Source organism: Anopheles cruzii, chromosome 3 (assembly GCF_943734635.1).
Source record: "Anopheles cruzii chromosome 3, idAnoCruzAS_RS32_06, whole genome shotgun sequence".
NCBI classification, from domain to species: Eukaryota; Metazoa; Arthropoda; class Insecta; order Diptera; family Culicidae; genus Anopheles; species Anopheles cruzii.
In genome coordinates, this window is record NC_069145.1 from 42,661,231 (window position 1) to 42,681,495 (window position 20,265).

Here is a 20,265-nt window from a genome sequence, read left to right on the forward strand (position 1 = left end):
GGTGCACCGGTTGAGTGGACCGTCCCGTGTATCCGATCTGGAGTGGTGATGTGGATACAGACCTGACAGACATAAATCCGGTTCTCGCGGTGCAGTGAAGAACCTTTTTGCATGAACCTTCGAGAACCATCAAGGAGCGGGCATATCCGATCCCTGTTCGGCACGTTCATGCCCGTAAGAAGTGATCGAAGAGGAAACGAAATATTAATTGCAAATCTCGTCACCGAGCTTGGCTTGGAGCCCGCCCGGCTATCAAGTGCCCTTTAATGACCAACGGGAGCCACCCAGCGGATGTCCCGGTCACGGAGTGGCTTCATTTTTCCGTTGGTGTAATTTGCTGGCCACAGTGTCTTCGTTGCTCTGAAATGTGATGCTGCATCAGTTGGAAGATGGGGGCAATTGGATTGGCAACAGGTGGACGGCAGCAGTTTACCCGGTTGGACTGGTTCCGCCCTGGGAAGTAATTTTTCATCCCTAACCTATAAAATATACAGTACAAGGGAGGGACCTTTCTTACGCCACTATCGAGCCAATCATTTCCACCGACTGCCTTCGTGTTAATCGCTGCTCTGTAAGATGCTTCGCTTTATAACCCTGTTAGTTGTAAGTGGGGCAAACAGCGACGAAACTTTGCCCTTTCCAGTTCAGCATTTAAGGCAAATGATTTCATTCGAGTTTTGTTGTATTTATTGAGTCGTATTGTTTCCATGGAATGGCTCAAGGTGCCCGGTAATGCCCTTCTCGGTTAGCGGGAGCGTTCGTTCAACGATTGGAAATTATGTGATCACCTTGAAAATTGCCAGTGTTATGTACCGTTTATCGTTAACGCATACCTCCAAAAGCACAACATAATATCGCAGAACACACTCTCTGCAATTGCGTCCTGTGGCGTTCGATACACTTCATATTGGCATAGCCTCGCCAATTAAATGCTAACGATACTATATTGTGTAATGTGCTTGAGTTCGCCATTGAATCTGGAGTACCTTTGCGCCGTCGTCCAAGACCTTCTGAGGCAACCGATTGCAATGTCTCAACTCGTGCCGTGCAGTCTTATCAATGTAGTCGTTATGTAAAGCAAACGTAATGCACTTTCAGCATTGGAGTTTGAAAAGCCAGAAACTCTCCCATTCGGTGCAAACTAAACAATTAGTCGGTGTTCTGCAATAGTGTACATCAGTCTGCAAATAGTCGATTGCTGGAGTTTCGACACAACCGTCAATTAAGCAGTTGAAAGTGTTGGATCCAATTCCAAGTTTGTCTTTATGTCTTTATTTGTAAAAGCACAGCTCAGATACTTGTGAAAGGAAACGGCTACCAATGATCAATAATCTTTTATCGAATATTTTTGCAACATCATTGATTCTGTCACCATTGAAACTCATCGGCTGATTTATAAGATTTCAAGGTTTAGCCATTTCGCAAATCGAGAACCAGCATAATGTCCTGCGAATTCATCATCGGGCATTTCTTAATTTCTAATACATCTAAAAATGCGTTATTATTACTTATTATTAACTAAACGCACTCTGGTTGCAAAAAGCAAATACCTAATACCGAGCTGGAAAGGAATTAAATGTGAAAAAATAAAAAACTTAAAGCCTCTTCAAACTTCAAATAAACATTGTTTCGCAACGCTCGAATTGCTCGAAATGCTGTACGAGCACACGATATTAAACCAACATTTCACTTAATTGTCATAATTTTGCTCTTAGACCTATGAACTAATATCAGGTTGGCTAAAAAGAAATCGACGTTTTTCACGATAGATGCCTTTAGTGATCGATATCTTGTGAAGTATCGATCGTACAGTTTCAAGTTTAGGCTCGTTTTAAAGCTGATACTTTACACTTCAAAAAATGCTTTCATTGTTTTTTGTTTGTTCCATTCGTTTGTGAGTTACAGGGTGTTAACAATGGAGGTCAACGCAAGAAAAATTCGGTATATTTCACAGTTTTTGTCCGATAAAGGTGAAAATTCAAGCTAGGCCGCTGAAATTTTGCATGGTGTTCATGGTACCGATACTCTAACTGCTAGTTGGGTGAAATTTTGGTTTCGTTGACACGTTTCAGTTATTTTTTATGTTAAAGCCTAGGCAGACACGTAATCGAAAATGTCGATAAAATCACAGAAATTATCAAAGTTGGTCGGCATATTAGTAGTCAGAGCATCGGCCAGGACCTAAAGATTAACCATCAGACAGTTTTAAGCCATTTGCGCAAAGCTGGATCCACAAAGAAGCTCGATGATTGAGCGTCACCATATTTACACCTAAAAACATGATGGCTCGAATTTCCATCTTCGCAATTTTGGCCAAACGGAATGAAATCGACCCATTTCCTAAACGGATGGGTACTGGGGATGAGAAATGGGTCATTTACGACAATATTGTGTGAAATCGGTCGCGGTCTAAGCGTGTTGAAGCAGCATAACCTGTGGCCAAACCAGAAATAACGGCTAGGAAGGTTCTACTGGGTATATGGTGGGACTTGAAAGGAATCGTTTATTATGAGTCGCTTCCCTGTGCTAAACAATAAATTCAGATCTCTACTACCAACAACTGCACGGTTTGAAGCTAACAATTGACCAGAAATGACCAGAATCGGCCAACAGAAGAGGTGTTGTGTTCCATCAGGAAAAGGAAATGTCACGCACGTCTTTAGTGACTCACCAGAAAGTCCGGGAGTTTGTTTTGGATGTTTTAATGCATCCACCGTATAGTCCGGACCTTGCACTAAGCGATTGACACCTTTTTTGCGCATTAAAAAATTTCCTGAGTGATGAAAAACTGAGATCAAAAAAGGATTGTGAAAATGGATTGCTCCAGTTTTCCGCCAATAACGACTAAGTCTTTTACAAAAGAGGCATAATAGGCCTATCTTTGAAAAGACAACACATTTTCCAACAAAACGGTACATATTTGACGTAAATCGGACCATTGGAAACCTGTTGAATATAGTTTTGAAATTCACCCAAAAAACATCGATTTCTTTTTAGCCAACCTAATATTAATCATCTTAAAAGAGCGATCACCTGAGAGATGCTAAATATCGATCGCAAATGTTCGATCGAAAAAATAATTTGTGGATGTAATGAACGTTTCAAAATATTTTAAAAAACTTTGAGTTCACAGAAAGTTCGCTCGATCCGTCAATATAATTTTCTCTTCGATTCGAAGAATCAATTTGGATTTTATTGGTTATCAATGCAGTGTGCAGTGTAAGCAATGTGCAGTTCAGCGACACAAATTTACGTCGAATTAAGAGTCGCCCGGAGCCAAATGATAATTGATTACTTATTCACCACGACGTTCGGCGGCAAAGGGCTTCTGGCTACTTAATCTTTGCGCAAAGTGCTTCGGTTTCGATTATTTTTCACCCATAACTGTGCTAAGCTGCGTCGTTGTTTACGTTATTTCTCGCAGCCATTGCGCGGCTGGCGACAACCGTCCAATGTCGTCCAATGAACTGCCAATGAGCCTTTCGCCGTCGCGACTGTTTAAATATGCCACGTCATAAATCATAGTTGTTTCGTTTGCCAGAAAACAACAAACTACAATTTAACGCACCTGATGCCCTGTGAACCACTGGACGCCATGTAGACGGCCCGTCACCGGCCACATGCTGAAGTGTGGGGCCACATTCGAACGGACCGTAAATCAGGGCAAGCCGTTAGTCATTCCCATCGTTCATCGGCGGTGTGTCTCGGCAAGTTTGCATGCCCTGGACAGGACACCTAAGGTCAACATTCTGCCTACTACATTCGGCCTAGCTGTCGTTGGCCGTTTGTGGGAAAAAAATCATGAAAGCCGATTGTTTTCGATTTCGACCGATCGATCGACGTGCGTGTGGGCGTCGGAGTTTCGTAATCCCGGCAAATGAACCATTCATCGAAATTCCCAAAATAGGACTGGAAAACGTCGGAAAGGCCTATTTTTTATCCACTTCGTTCGGCAACGGGCTAAATTTAGATTATTAATTATTACACAGTTTCTTGAGAAGTAATAATGGTCACGAGGGGAAGTCTTAACAAAAAAAAATGAGTCGTTCGATCAGAATACCTCCTAATGCTTGTTGTTAACCTAGCAAAGACAAACAAATTGATCCTTGCTGTTGTTCTTCTTATCCGACTACATCCGCTGAGTGGTCATGGCCTGCCCCAGAGACAGTATTAATATCTGTTGCTTTTTGTAACGGTGTGTTTACACCTTAAAATATATCCCATCTCACTAGTTATCGCAACATTTACCAAAGCCACTGCAGCAATGTGGGCCCTATGCTGAGATTATTCAATTACAGTTCGGTGATTAGCTCCGAACGTGTCGATAAATTATTCACCTCTCCTCGGTTGGTACAGCTAATGCAAACATTTGATTAACCTGCCGGGGGTGCTGTCTATCCATGCATACGATTTTATGCATACCCTGCATTCGCACGTGTTAACAAGCCTATTATAGTCACTGCCTAGCGGTTGGGTACTAAAGCAAGAAAGTGGTATGCATCGATTACCTGCAACGGGCCTCCAATGGGAGCGAAAGATAGCGAGGGCCGCAAGTTCGCTAGATGCATCAATTAGTACGTGCCTGTTTAGGTTCTCGGATCCGAGAGCTTAGAACGGAACGTCGTAAAAGGTGATTGAGCTGCTACTAGAGCGAGCAGCAGAGGAGCGCGGTGGCTGCGGCGAGAGATTGGCTGGAGAACCTCAGCACAGATTTCGGCGTTCGAGTTGAATAATTATCCACTCCATCAATAGCGCCAGTAGCCTGCAGCCAGTCGGCGTGAAAGGCTCGCTGCAGAGTCTGGCAGTTGACATTAGCGAGAACGTCGACGACATAATCGACCTGATTTGTGGTGCTCGTTCAATGGGTGCAGAACCCGTTTTGGGCTCTCGATATTGACGCGACACATGTAAACGAGCTGCAAAACGAACACCGGGCTGTTGCTGCTTTGAACCTGCAGTTTAAGCGTGCTGTGCCTGGGCCGTCCTGGTGCTAGTTAGCGGCAAGGCCACCCCGTTGGGGGTCACCCAGTCAGCGGCGGCGGCGGCGACGGAGATCCTTGACCAGGGCGGATACCGAAACCGGACCACATCCCTTCAAGGGGTGCTCTTGAGCCTACCGGTTACACCGTCCGTCGCCTATGCTCTAAAGGGTTGTCCGAACGAAGCGGCGGCAAACAGTCCTTCAAGGGCCGCTTCGAACCGTTGTAGCGTTGGATCTCAAAAACAACAACCGAAAGTACTCGAACGTAACATCTTGCGCGCCAGCAGTTGGGACTGTTTGAAATGCTATTTGTCGATAGGAGACCGGTACACAAGTTTTCCATTTATTCCCATCCTCCGTTTTGCGATGAAGTAGTCTGTTGGGAATGACAAGAACTTTCCTTGAGGCAACGTGGAGCATGCGAGTTCCTTCGAATAAAATTAAGCGTTCTTGATAATTCTCTTTCCCTACGTAGAGCTAATGTGTACCAATACAGGCAGTTTTATCTAATACAGGCATTTAAATCTGCTCCATTGTTGTAGTATTTTAAAATGATCTATGACCAAATAATGAAGCAATTAACTTTGCTTCAGTTTGTTCTTTAATTTGTTTATTTATGTCTACCCATGTTTCAAGCATCAAAATGTCATTTATCACCATTAAAGTAAGCCTCTCCTAAGGACACAGGTATCCGTCAACGGTGTTATCAATTACCGGAAAAAAGTTATAATCTCCCACAGGTATCGATTTGAACACTTTTTGAACGGTTGTTTTTGATCGGCTTGAAAGGTGTGCATTCAGTTGTGTTGCTCAGGGAATGGTTAGTGGTCGCTCCACATTTTATTAGAACGATCCCAAAAAAACCCACAGTTTTGTGAGACACTTAAATTAAAAAGTGCCGTCGTTTCAGTATATCTCTGAACAAAAAAATGTGGGTTTTGAACTCTAGATTAGAGTAATTATGCATTGTGCGGATGATATGTTTTACACCTTGCTGGCGCACACACAAATGCTGGCTTAGAAATGTATAAATGAAGGCAATGAACTGCTTTAGCAAAACAAAACGTATGACAAAACGGTTGATAGCACGTTTCGAAACTCGAACTACCATTTGCGGGTATGTAAATGAGTTTCAACATATTGAACGATTACTCAACACGAGGTTCTTCGTGTATCAACGATTTTGCAGTGTGCTGACGACTGCTGGCTAGCGGTTCCGAGTATCCATGAGTGACTAAAATGGTATTCAACCGTACCCGGAACGCGGCCCGCAGCGGACCTTATCGGTAGGGACAATATTTATCCGGCAAAAATTATCAGCCACCCGCTGAAGTTGCTGCTAGAGGTTGGAATGCCACAGACACAGTTTGCTCAGATGCTAAATCTATTTATGCACTAATGACTTTACACACTATACGGTTATTTGTGGCAATTTGCTTTTATTTTCCTGCATCCATTAACCACGAGGAAAACAATTTCGAACTGCGCATTAAATCGAATTATTTGCCAATCAATAGAGCAGGACAGTAGCAAAATGCAAATGCGATTATTTAACTTTCAGTCAACAGCTTTCAACACCTAAGTTCACTTGACAACCGTTCCGGCCAAATCCTCAATTTTATGTGGGTCGATCGTGATGCTTCTTCAAAGTATTGATCGGTAATTATTCATTTATTCCACCTTTACCTCGAGTCAGTTATGTTTTACGAAAGATGCGCCTACGGTCAAGAAACAATGGAAACAATTCAGCGCAGGACTTCGCCTGGACGACGGCCCCCACACCAGATGAGGCCTGAATATTGAGGTTGAAAATTAGCGCCAACAATTTTGCACCCCGCCAAGTCCTTGCCCGCCGAAGGCATCGTATACTTTCGACGCACGTCTTGGGCCACGGACATCACATTAAAATGCGATTTCACTTTCACTCTCGTAGACAATCCAAACACTTCGAGCGAACCAGGATTACCATGGCTCCCGAGTCCTCTGCGTCCGTCAAGTGTCGAAGGCGACATGCGCTTCTGCCTGGGTCGTGCCGAATGCTAATTCGATACGAAATCCGAGGGTAGCCGAGAGTGTACATTAAAAATCGACACGGCACGGCGTATGACTGAACAAACATATGAATAACGCAAAAACAAACGCAGTTGAGCCGAGCCAGTGTAGTACGGGAGTTGCACAAACCGAAAAATAGCTCACATTTGTTCGATTCAATTTACAATTTAATCAGCGTCGCATACCGGATTCGTGACGTTCGGTTAGCTGCGGTGTGCAACATAAAAATTCCACCGCTGCCTGCTAGTCCTTGCGGGAAGGTATGTAGTGATGATGGTGCCGAAAAAGGTTGCCGCTGACTCCAGCGACCGCCCGGGGTCGGGTGCCATGCAAGCGGCGGGAGTACCGGATTATTGAACACCAGCTTTATGCTATCCCACCCACGGATAAGGATACGGCTGGCGGCAGATGTTGCGTGGCTTGGTACTCGATGCCCTTTAATTAGTATTGGCGCTTAATGAACTTTGAAATTTTACTTTGAAACACAATCGTTGCCCTTTTCGATTTTCGAGCCGAAGGCACACAGTTTTCGGCACACTAAGTGTAACATTGTGCGTTAGATTTCAATCGGGCCTCAGTTAAGCTTTTTTTTTACTGTTCTTTGGTAACAAGTCGCATGTTAGCTTCTATTATTGTCCGGTTTTTTGCCTATTGATGAGCATTCTAGTGCTAAAAAGCACAATCCTGTAATTGCAGGAAATTTCTGCAAGAGTAAGTATTTTTCTGTTACTGTTGATTATCTAGTTGGTTGTTTCGGAGGATGACATTCTCGTTTAAATATGCAATGTATGACGGCACGGTTTGAATTAAAAAAAAAATGCTTCAAAGAAACTGTCAGAAAGGTTTGTGTTGATAATGTTGATCCAATTTGTGAAAATACTCCTCGTTTAAAGCGACTTTTTCGCTTGATTCTAAAATGTTTCGATTTTATTTATGACTAAGAATATTCCGTCAAGGATTCGTCCATGGAATTAGTCAATTGAGATGAAGCGTGATTTATGCCGCTTAACACAATAACGATTTCATAATTCAATTGGTTCATTGATTAAAAACTCGCCCATTTCTTCTCAATTTTCAATCGATGTTTGTTTATTTGGAATTAATTAAATCAATGTCTAATCAATAATGTTTGATAGAAATTTTTAATCAAAATAAATTTTGTTATTCCCTAGGCGGTACCAAGACGAAAAATATGTACAAGTTCTTTTGCTTTGCTTTTGATCTAGAGCATACAATTTTGAGATGCCCGGTGCGCACTACAATAAGCTATTCCTGGTGTGCATCGCTCGTTAAGCTAAAAACACTTACTTACGCAAGCATTTAATTAATTTCCTATTGCTTTTCACTTTATTCTTCAAATTCCATCTACTCGACTGTTTATTCAGCTTGTATAAACCATACTAATTGTTCGAAAATTCACGCTGCCCGTTGTGCTTCGATCAGCAAGAAGCAGAGAGATGTAGAGAGCAGAAACGGGCGGAATTGGCGAAGCACGTGGCTCTCACCTATGCAATGCCCCTAACGGCAACGAACACTACCAAGCACTCATGTCGGTATCCCCGAAAGTGTTGCTGCAAGCAGGACATAGCGGGTAATTGCCGTTTTTGTGCGATGGTTCCCGTAAATCCCGGAGGCTGTCGCAAATTTTGTACCCAACAAACGGCTCGTGGAGCTCAACAGTTTTTGTGGGCACATCCCGTACCTAAGTCCCGAACCGCTTCGTAAATTAATTGAAATTTCATCGCATACCATAGCCGCACATGCCGGAGTACGCCGCTGGCTTTCGGCGTTTGAGGCTCGCCATCGGTTCGTTGATTTTGTACTCGGCGCCGCTGCTGATGGTCCTTGCCGAAGCGCAAATGGAGCGAATAGATATTGCGACACGGCCAGGCCCTTGTGCCGAGTGCTATGGAGATGCTTTTTAGAGAATGGGATGCTGATATGGCACCACCACGTGGTGCTGCACGCTGTTCTGGGCGAGCCGGGACCGGGCTATCAATCATTTTCCGGCACTCCTCGTAACGCCTCGCATTAGCTCGATACATTGTGGTGTGAGCAGCGCCAGTAGCAGGATCTACTGTGCGCTCCCCCTGCCCATGCCCGGACTATCGATTCCACTCGTGTAGGCAATTGCGTTTTGTGATTAGCAGTGCGGGCGGATGTCCTACGCAGCCCCAAAGAGCGACACTCGGTGAGGACAAACAAATCGCCACCATCAGGTGTGAGGTGTGGTGTGTCTGACGCTGGACCACTAGCGGCCCAGGAAACCGTCGATCACCGGGGTGACCATCTGCTGCCGGCGGATAACATCCTGGTCAGCCGGCGTGCAAGTTTATTAGTCTTCGACGCCGTTCTGCCGTCACCTGCTTCCATTAGCCAATGAAACTGACTTTTTTTCGTCGTCATAAATTATTATTCTGATTTTTTTCTTCGGTCTTTTCTTGGTCACCCGCACCCGCAGAGGGAAAAGCGCCTTCGGGGGAAGTCCTTGCTGGTGACGGAGTGCGGGAACTCGGGAAGACAGGGATCGCTCTTCGTTGCCGGGCCGATTGATAAAGTGCCGTTAAAGCGATACATTATCGATTTTTCATTGCCATTCGCATTGACGAAAACGTGACCCATGCTTAAGCCATTCTTCTTGATCCCTTCGGTTTTGTGTTTTGCTACCCAAATGGGTGAAAGATTAATAGGCAGCTAGGGGCAAGGTATCTTCTCGTAATCTTTATATAATTTTTTTGCGAATATCGGTAAAAGAGCATAAAGAGCGGGAGAGCATAGCATGCCATGTTCCCAGAGCATCAAGATCGCGTTTTCTAAATCTAGTTCCACGACTCCTAACGTGATAGAGAAACCTTGAATTTCCTCGTTAAAATATGGACCATAAGTTAAGGCCACGTGAGAACTAAAGCTACATCTGAAATGCAAAAAATGTTCTCCTGTTACTTTATCGATTTTTCGCGTCACATCTCAAGGGCACTGGTCGATGGCGATCCAAGACACTACATAAACCCGAAAAGGAAGCATAGAAATTGGGAATAAATGATGGATCGGAGAAAGTGTTATGAGTGTGCGGAACAAATAAATGAACGGTTGTCAATCATGCTTCACGTTTTATCTCCCCTAATTGTGCACCGGACCTAAAGGGGACGGAAATACGTAATGTTTTTCTCGATGGAAGCAAATCACTCCTGACGAACGTAGAACATTCTCCGCGGAAGCGGAAAAAGACGAGTTCGGTACTCGGCACCACCTTCACTTCCTTAGCATTTGGCCCTTTTCTTCAATTCTCATCTCTTGTCCTGTTTTCCACTTCCATTTCAGATGTGCCGAATGAGAAACCAATAGGAGGGCGCACACCACATAAATTGATTACTGGCGTGTATCGCAAAACTCATCGACTCCGGCGGCGGTGACGTAGAATAGCACAGGGTGCGGCCGGTTCGTGTGTATCCTTCAAGACGGACACCTACCAGAAATGACCGACCAGAAGCCGGCGAACGACGTCGAAATGAGTGCCCTGCCGCGCAATCAGTCAGCGACTCGGTTCCAGGTTAACCTTGTCAATCACGATGACCCGAGTGGGGGTGCTGGTGGCGGTACTGGCAACGGAACGGCCGAACCGGTCACCGAGGATGACGTCTTCCCGGCCGAGATGGTCAAGCGGCGCACGTCCCGGCTGCAGTCGCTGCGCAGCAGCTTCCGGACCGACCACCGGGACCCGGAACAGCCGAAACAGCGGAAACCGTCGACCCGGTTCAACGTCGAGGGCGGCGAGTCGGACTCAAACGACGACGAGGAGGACACGCTGATCGATGAGAATCGCTACGCGCGTAGCTTTCGGTAGGTAACGTTCGCCTCCAACTCTATTTCCGTCCGGCTTGCTTCGACTATCCCCCCGCTGTTGTTGTTCACCGGATTCGCCCGTGTTCCTCCGCAAAACAAACCAGTCCAGTCATGGAAGTAATCAACCCTTACGGGACCTTTTTGTGGTGTACCGTTTGCGGTCTAATCATCGATTCCTTTTTGGAACCCGTTCGCCTGGGATGTTGATATGGAGATCCCCAGACTTCTTGGTTCCGTTCGACAATGTTAATAAAGGCCGAAGAAAGTTGCCAAACATAGCGATGTACTGAGGCACGTCTAGGTTGCCATTAGGTTGTTCTGGTTTCTCGGAAGCACGTTCGGAAACCTCCAAAATCCGTTGTACCTCCAAAATCAGGTGGTTCCTTTAGAGGCTATTTTTGTTTTACTCGTCGGCGGACGTGTTGGTACCAACACGTAACGTTCGTTCAGGTGTACCAATGGCCATTGTGTGTGATATTGACAGTCACGAAGGACGAAGTTTTATTCCTTTTTGGGAAGCTGCACCATACGCGAGCAGTTATTTGGGAACGGTGCGTGCCTAGTATCTGGCGAATTAAAATAGAATGTCAGGGGACACAGTTTGTAAACAAATCAAAAGTTTAATAACGAAACCATTGCAATGGTCGTTGTTGATTTGATTAGAGATATGCCCCCACCTGTAGGTACCTTGTTTTGGTCTAGGACCGGATAATTGTTTCACTCGTTTTTCTCACTTGCACAACTTGCAGACATTTCACACGGGAAGCCCTGCCGCGGATGGACAATTATCGGAACATTCTCTCATTTCAAGGCAATCAGAGACCCACGCTAGACGAGTTGCACGACGCTTCCATCACAAACAAGGTAAGCAACTCCAGGACGTTTCAAAGCAGCTTTTCAGTTGCCAGCAATCGGAAGTCACTTACCGAAACCTCCGAAACGACTTAATAATAACGGTTTTTGGGAGCCGACCTAGGTGGCAGAAGCAAAAATCAAACGACACAAGGGCGCAGTGTTCCGTTTTAATGGGTTTGATTAATTAATTTCATCTGCCCCGGGGCCACTCTGGCCCCGGCGGGTTCTCTGGGTCACTGGTTAACTGTTTCGCTAAATGGGTTGATTAAACGGAGGGTGCCGCTAGCTTGCTTTGCTGATCCGCTTCATCCAACCTCCTTTGGCGAACGTCAAGAGTTCGGCCACTTTAACGCGGTTTTCTCACCGGCGCCGTTCGGTGGCAGTTCCGCCGGCATACGACGGGGTTAATTGAAACGGACAACTGAGTAGGAGAAGTGGACAATTAGTACCAATCAACAACGGTGATATTTGACTGTGAATTCCGCGCGCGATGTTTCGGGTGGATTCCGGTGCAACAGTTTTGCTACCAATGCACCCACTAGTGGCCTGATAGGCGACAGGAAGTCCTGCGAACATGCATACTTGGGGAAGACAATTAATGTGTAAGCCAGCTCTAAAGTTCTGAAACTATATTTTTCCCATAAACTCAGCTCTATTGATATTACGAATGATTTCTCATAGTTTAATATCATCGTAAAATCGCCCCGAACTTTGCTGTACCCGTGAAACTATTAATATCCTAGAACGTGTGTAGCATTCAATGTACGGACAATTCTTCCAAATTTCCTTCAAATTAATTTGATGAATGGAACATGTTCGCGTGTTAGTTTCGCAGGTATCGCCTTAGAACACAAAAATAGTGCCACGTTAGCTAGGTCAGAATCGTAAGCATAGTGCAATTGCAAAAAGGTTTGCTTCTGGTGCACGAAACGCTATTAATTGACGATTACCATTGCATTGCGGGTTTGTCCACGTTATCACCGTGGACGTCACAACGCAGGGGGTCATTCGGCTTTGGCGAGCTCAATTTTCGTTTATGAAAGTCGATAGAAACGGTAAAAAGGCAAAAAAGGTAAAACTAAAAGCTGCTGCTCGATTGCAGGTGACTTTTTGCTGCCAATCCTCGCTCGATAAATACTCCAATGTCGCTCATGTATCGATGCAATCAATGCTATTTAGCAAAGAATGAGAAAAAAACGAGTCGCCAGGACGACGCTCATGGTGAAAATACCGAGAATTCAGGCTTCGTTTAGGATTAACTTGACATTAGACGTCGCGTGGACCTCGAAAGCATAACATTGATCCCACGGAAAGCTCCTTAGAACGGTGTAATTGAAATCCCCCCTGTTTCATTCCAGGAAACTATGCGACGCGGAACCGTACACGAGCCGGCCGAGATGGATGGTGGAGCGCTAAAGTTTGGCTGGATCAAGGGCGTGCTGATGCGGTGCCTGCTCAACATCTGGGGCGTAATGCTGTTCCTGCGGCTCAGCTGGGTGGTCGGGCAGGCCGGCATCGTGCAAGGAGTCGTCCTGATCTCCATGACTACGGTGGTGACGACCATCACGGCTCTGTCGATGTCTGCCATCAGCACGAACGGTGTCATCAAGGGCGGCGGCACGTACTACATGATCTCCCGGTCGCTGGGGCCCGAGTTTGGCGGTTCGATCGGCTTGATCTTCTCGCTCGCCAACGCCGTCGCCTGTGCTATGTACGTGGTGGGTTTTTGCGAATCCATGATTGACCTACTGGCCACGTTCGGGCTCGCGATCGTGGACGGTGCCGTGAACGATGTGCGAATTATCGGCTGCATCACGATCGTCATCCTGCTGTGCATCGTGGTCGTCGGCATGGAGTGGGAAGCGAAGGCCCAGGTCGTCCTGCTCGTCATCCTGCTGGTGGCCATCGTGGACTTTCTGATCGGCTCCGTCTTGGGCCCGAAGTCCGACCTGGATGTGGCGCGCGGATTCGTCGGCTACAACGGGACGTTGTTGCTGGAGAACATGGGGTCCGATTACCGGCCAGCGAAGGGCACCCAGCACGATTTCTTCTCCGTGTTCTCGATCTTCTTTCCGGCCGCCACCGGCATTCTGGCCGGGGCCAACATCAGTGGCGATCTGAAGGACCCGTCCTCGTCGATCCCGAAGGGCACAATACTTGCCATCGTGCTGACGTCTTTTTCATACGTCAGCATGGCCGTGATCGCTGGGGCCACGGTGCTGCGGGACGCCAGCGGCAACCTCACGGACGTCGCAAACGGCACGTGGGACTTTAGTGAGTGCGCGGTGGAGGGATGCAACTATGGTTTGCACAACTCGTTCCAGGTCATGGAGCTGGTGTCCGCGTTTGGGCCGCTGATCTATGCCGGTTGCTTCGCGGCCACGCTTTCGTCCGCGCTGGCCAGCCTCGTGTCGGCACCGAAAGTCTTCCAGGCGCTCTGCAAGGACAAGCTGTACCCGAAGATCAGCTGGTTCGGCAAGGGATTCGGCAAGAACAACGAGCCGGTGCGGGGCTACATCCTGACGTTCATCATCTCGGTCGCCGTCATTCTGGTCGGCGATCTGAACATGATCGCGCCACTGATCTCGAACTTTTTCCTTGCCGCCTACTGTCTGGTGAACTTCAGCACATTCCACGCCAGCCTGGCGAAACCCGTCGGTTGGCGGCCCACGTTCAAGGTAGGGTTCAAGTTGGCCAAATGGTGACCTTTTACTTCATCCAATCCGATCCGCGTCCCTTTGCAGTACTACAATATGTGGCTCAGCTTGCTCGGTGCTATCTTCTGTATCGCCGTGATGTTCCTGATATCGTGGCCGACGGCACTGGTGACGTTTGCCGCGGTGCTCACCCTGTACCTGGTGGTGTCGTACCGCAAGCCGGACGTTAACTGGGGTTCGACGACCCAGGCGCAAACGTACAAGAACGCACTGCTGTCCGTGCAGCAGCTGAACAACGTGGAGGAGCACGTCAAAAACTACCGCCCCCAGATACTGGTCCTCTGCGGGCATCCGAGCTCGCGGCCGCTGCTCGTCAACTTTGCCTACCTGCTCACCAAGAAGCTGTCGCTGCTCGTGTGCGGTCACGTGACGAAGACGCACGTGTCGCAAAAGTATCGCAACCACCTGCAGAAGAAGGCCGGTGAGTGGTTCCGTCGGCACAAGGTGAAGGGTTTCTACTCGCTGATCGACGACAACGAGTTCGAGATGGGGTCGCGCGCGATCATGCAGGCGTCCGGCATCGGCAAGCTGCGCCCGAACGTCCTGCTGATGGGCTACAAGAGTGACTGGGACAAGTGCGACCCGACCGAGCTGGAGCAGTACTTTAACGTGATGCACAAGGCGCTCGACATGTACTTATCGGTGGCGATACTGCGCGTCAGCAAGGGCTTCGACTGCTCGCAGCTGCTGGGCGAGGACACGGTCAAGTACATCTCGGAGCTCCCGCGGACGCTGGTGGCCAACGACAGCACGAACGATCTGATGGGCCAGAACAAAGTAAGCTCTCTGCACGGCAGCTGTGACTCGCTCAGCCGCAACGTGTCGCAAGGTAACGCCCCGTTTCTGTCTGTTACGCGAGCCCGCGAACAACGAGCCCCTATTCTGATGCCCGATATTCCCACTTGCTCCCTGTTTTGCATGTTACCGCACAACAACCCGCGCAATCCTTACACCATTTGCCTGATCTCTAACAACAACCTTGCACCTTCCGCGGAACACACGACTCTGCGAACACCGGTGGCCGCACACCCTCCAAACGCCGGTCATTCGAATGCTTGCTGCTGATGGCGAATGATGGAATGACTATAACTATTGCACCCGGAACGAACGACCCTGTGCATGGCAAATCAACCGCATCAGACCACGCCGATGTCAACGAGAAGAACGCAAAGAATTTGAAATGTAAGTAACACGCTGTAATCTTACTACCATTTCCGAATGCTGCTGCCTGTCAACTCTTTTATTCGCGCATGACGTTAAAGTTTGTTCGGATGAACACTGAACTGATTTGTGCTGCGGTCGGAGAAACCCTATAGTCCTTGTAAAGGTTTCTTCAGGTTGCATGCCTCAAACTTTTGAGTGCCTACATTAAAATTCGATGTGGTGCTGTATCTCTAGTTTACTTTCTTAATTTTATAGAGAAGGATTATGCTTGTTGAAGATGAAGAAAAGAAGTAGAACTTCAGTTCTCTTTGCAGGACACAGCAAATTTGCTATGTTTTTGTATTGCCGAATGCAGCAATCAAGGCGCGTTGTTTTTCTTATGAACGTATTATGGGGGGAAAAGGCTGACAATTAGCGATTTGAAAGGGTGAGGAGAAAGCTTAACTATGATCAAACCAAAGTTTTGGCCTTCTGTATTGCACAGGTTCTGAGAATTAATCTGTCAAAGTCAAAAAATTGATTACAATTGAAATTGATTGATTTCTGTCGCGTCACTTTTGCAAATGTGTTATCTATCCTATTTTTCTGTTATTGGGTTTTATTCGAACAATTGAATATGCCTATTGTGCAATTTGGGTTATGCAGAATGAACGAGGAGGAACTTGTTAGAAAGTAGATGATATCGATATGAGTTTGGATGAAGAGATAAACTAATTACTTTTCCTTTGTATTTTTTCACCCATAACTGATAAGATTTTTATCAGAACTTCGAAATTTGCAGATGGCTATCCATTAAAAAGTCATAACTATGTTTGATATCCGAGTAGTTGTCATGCCGATTGCATAACTTCTGGCGTTCAAATACCTTAAAATATCGAAAAATCTACAATTCAGTATTCCTGAACACGTGTAGTTGAGATAAAATGTTGAATTTGATCAACACCCAACACCCTTGCACTAAACAAAGCCTGGTATCGGCCTTTACGACGAACTCGAGTCGTAAACGCGGCACGACCGCTTTCTGTAGTGCGTTGTTGCATTCCAATCATCGCGCTTACCTTTAGACTGGCGAGGCATGCGAAAAGCTGATAGATAGCATGCCTCACAACAAACCGAGGATACAGAAAAACATAATGATCATACAGAGGTTTCATCAATTAGAGTCCTACATCTCTATTGAAGCATCTCTTGGAAGCGCTGACTTGCCTTTCGCCACCCACGTTTGCTTGACAAATCACTTATGCGGCTGGCTTTTCCCTCGTCCTTTCAGCGAGCAGCACCAGTGACTTGAGCAAAACCATTTCAGTAGCCCCGGACCCGGTGGATATCAATGCCAAGCTCCTGACGGTAAGTTGACATCGGTACACCTTGGGTCCGCAAAAACACACCGGAGACGCGAGCTAATCTGGCCCGGGGTTTGTCGCACTCAGGAAAACACTCAGCGGTCCCTGAAGCGAGGCGATCCGTCACTGTTGTACCGCGGCCCGGGCGGTGCCGCCCTGCCGAAGGAAGTGCTGGACGAGCTGACACAGTTTACGTCCAAGAAGAAGACGGGCATCATCGACGTGTACTGGCTGTACGATGATGGCGGGCTCACGCTGCTACTACCGTACATCATCAGTACCCGGCGCAACTGGAGCTCCTGCAAGCTGCGTGTCTTTGCCCTGGCCAACCGGAAGACCGAGCTCGAGTTCGAACAGCGCAACATGGCCAGCCTGCTGGCCAAGTTCCGTATCGATTACTCCGACCTGCAGCTGCTGCCGGACGTGACGAAGAAGCCCAACCAGAACATGACCGACTTCTTTAAGGAGCTAATTAACGAGTTCACCGTGAAGGATGACAATTACGACAGCAGTACAGGTGAGCAATCCTCTCGTTGTGGGCGCGGTGTCCGTGGAATAGTTCCGAAACTGGGAAACTTCGTTTCATCTGCGGCTCTGATTTTCTCTCGTCCTCAGCTGGCACGGCGTACATCTCGAAGGCGGAACTGCTGGCGGTGCAGGACAAAACGAACCGGCATCTGAACTTGCGCGAGTATTTACTGCAACATTCCGACAAATCCGACCTGGTCGTGATGACGCTACCGATGCCCCGGAAGGGCGTCGTCTCGGCCCCGCTCTATATGGCCTGGCTGGAGGCGCTGAGCCGCGACCTGCCTCCGTTCCTGTTCGTACGAGGCAACCAAACGTCGGTCCTGACGTTCTACTCATGAGTGCCTCCGGTCCATTCGGTCGGGGCCACCGTTGCCTTTTTGGTTTTTTTGGCGTAGATACTAAGGTACAGGTCGCGGCACGGTGGGTTGGTGTGTCCAGTTTGATATTTGATTGCTTCCGAAGAGGGCCAATCCCAGGCAGTCGTGAGCTATGGCAGCGATCCCCACAATCATCGTTCATTCGATTTTTATTTATTACCCCACAACCTTACATTAGGGCTCTGCGTCATCCTTTATTCAATTCCAAACCGCAAAGAACTTGGCGAGCCACCTCAACTAGCAACCATCTGAGGATCGAGTCGCTTTTATACCGTGTTAGGCGGGAAAAGGACCACCATCAGCCATCAGCTGTTCCGCAACTCCAATCCGTTTCCGTTTATGAGTCCTTGATGTATTTCCCCACATTCATCGTCCCCAAGAATCTAAGCTTCGCCTCCGGGAGTGATGGTTTTTTTCTGTCCCGGATTTCCTTCGCCCGGATGCGACCGCTAGAAGTCAAAACGTAGCCGCGACGGGAATCAGGGTTGGGCTATCTGTCCTGAGCCAACAATCCTGCCCCCGGGTCGCAGGTGAATTCCCACGGTACGGGGGTTCAAAACAAGCAAAATCTGGAAACTATTTTTTCCGCGCACCGGTCAGTAGTAATTGTGTTTCCATGTTTCCACCCCCGTCAAGTCAAGAGCTGCAATCTTCCTAATCTAATCGCGTCTACCGTTTCCGGATGGTTGTGCGGTGGCTACGTTGTCCCGACCCGACTAAAGTTGGCAACCGAAGCGGAAAAAATGCATCTATCTGGATGCAGCTCTGGGCAGGAGATAAAAGTCCGGACGCTGACAAGCGGAACATTCAGGGCCGAACACGTTTGGTTTTTATTTTTCAGCATTGTTTTACCGCGCCAGCCCCCAGCTCGTTGTGGTGCATCCGCCACGGCCAGTCGCTCACCAAGTTCAAATCCGTCGTAACCTTTCACGCCGGCTTCACATTCCGTGTTCCGTTCCGAGGAACCGTTCACAGGTTCAGCAGCAATGCAGAGACAACAAAACGTAAAAGTATTACTTTTCTGCAGGAGTTTGAAGGAAGCCAGCAGTCCTAGCACGCCCCTGCTAGCCGCTGGTTAGCTCCGCCACACTGTGGTGTGTGTGTGTGTGTGTGGACCTCCCGGGTTTCACATTCTTTTTTGAAGTATTATTTCCCTACCGCTAGGATTAGTTGTATTTCCGGATTTCAATGCGTACAAGGTTAGATGTAAGTCCAGGACGAACACAGAGAGTGCCTTAGGCTAGAGTTGTTGCAACGTTCGTTTGGCTTCAGCATTCAACCGTAACTCTCGCTTTAGTGGCTGGAGTCTGTTGTGAACTACTGTGAACATTCAAATTACTCAAATTGTGTTAAGCGAATCCGGTTAGGCTTACTTTGTTTGTTAAAATAAACGGAACTCATTCACCTGCGTGTGCGTAAATCACGGTACCCTATCCGAAATATTGTAAACTGTTGAATTCTGGGTCCTTGCCGAACTGCTTCTGAACTTAAAACTATCTCTTGAGCTAGGCTACAACTTTGGGGATCGACTTCGAAATTGAATAGCAACAAAAAGCTGGGCTTGGAATAAAAAAGGTCCGGTTTTTATGTACTTGCTAACTATTGTAGCAATCTAATTTTCAGTAAAACAATCAAACGGATCGCGGACTGCCGAAACATAAATGCTGGCAAAAACCAAAGTGGTTAGTTCAGCCCAACAATGGGCATCCAGTGGCGGAGTTGTTGAGATGGATTGTAATGCCGGATCATTTATTTCCGCTTCCGTGGACCTCAAAGAGGATTAAACTGTGTGTGTGTGTGTGTGTGTGAAAGAGAGAGAGAGAGAAAGTGAGAGAGAGAGAGAGAGAGAGAGAGAGAGAGAGAGAGAGAAGGAATGAGTTATTTGAAACCAGATAACAGGAAATACTGCGATGCAACCCAAACCAATTAAAAACCAAAACCCAAACCAAATAGCAATTTATCGTAGACGATTCGAACACATTCCTTATTTATATTTGTTATACAGTATTTATTCCTCCATTCCTATTTTTAGTGGCGGTATGCTTTTAATAAGTTTCGTAAGTCGCCTCTACCAATCGAGCACGTGCAGCAAAAGTTTCCGAATAGCCACCGATCTCACTTCACCATTTAGCAATTTTTCAACGTACCGGACACTGCCACGCATTGCCACGGCGTCCGAAATAAAGTTTATTGTCAACCAAAAAAAATCTCTTATTTCATGCTCCCATTACACTGATTGGTTCGAGCAGCACGAAAGATGTAAAAATTCGCATTCCGCGCGATCAATCACGCCAATACAATGTTGTGTAACTGCGCCGGGCCCTGAAACATAATCTTTATTCATGGAAAAAAAGACAAAAGTGTCTTCCTGGCCGAGGTCTCAGCCACACTGAAAGGTCTGA

At 47.1% G+C, this 20,265-nt stretch overlaps 1 protein-coding gene across 1 annotated transcript; it reads left to right on the plus strand.

Annotated features, from left to right (window-relative positions):
* The first annotated feature begins 10,665 nt into the window (after window positions 1–10,665).
* Window positions 10,666–19,265, plus strand: LOC128270964 (bumetanide-sensitive sodium-(potassium)-chloride cotransporter). Its single transcript, XM_053008393.1, has 8 exons — window positions 10,666–10,873; window positions 11,626–11,740; window positions 13,054–14,409; window positions 14,476–15,277; window positions 15,589–15,630; window positions 16,883–16,959; window positions 17,043–17,472; window positions 17,571–19,265. Exons 1-8 carry the CDS (start codon window positions 10,686–10,688, stop codon window positions 17,822–17,824), a joined length of 3,264 nt encoding a protein of 1,087 aa, XP_052864353.1. The 5' UTR covers window positions 10,666–10,685; the 3' UTR covers window positions 17,825–19,265.
* Window positions 19,266–20,265: the final 1,000 nt, after the last annotated feature.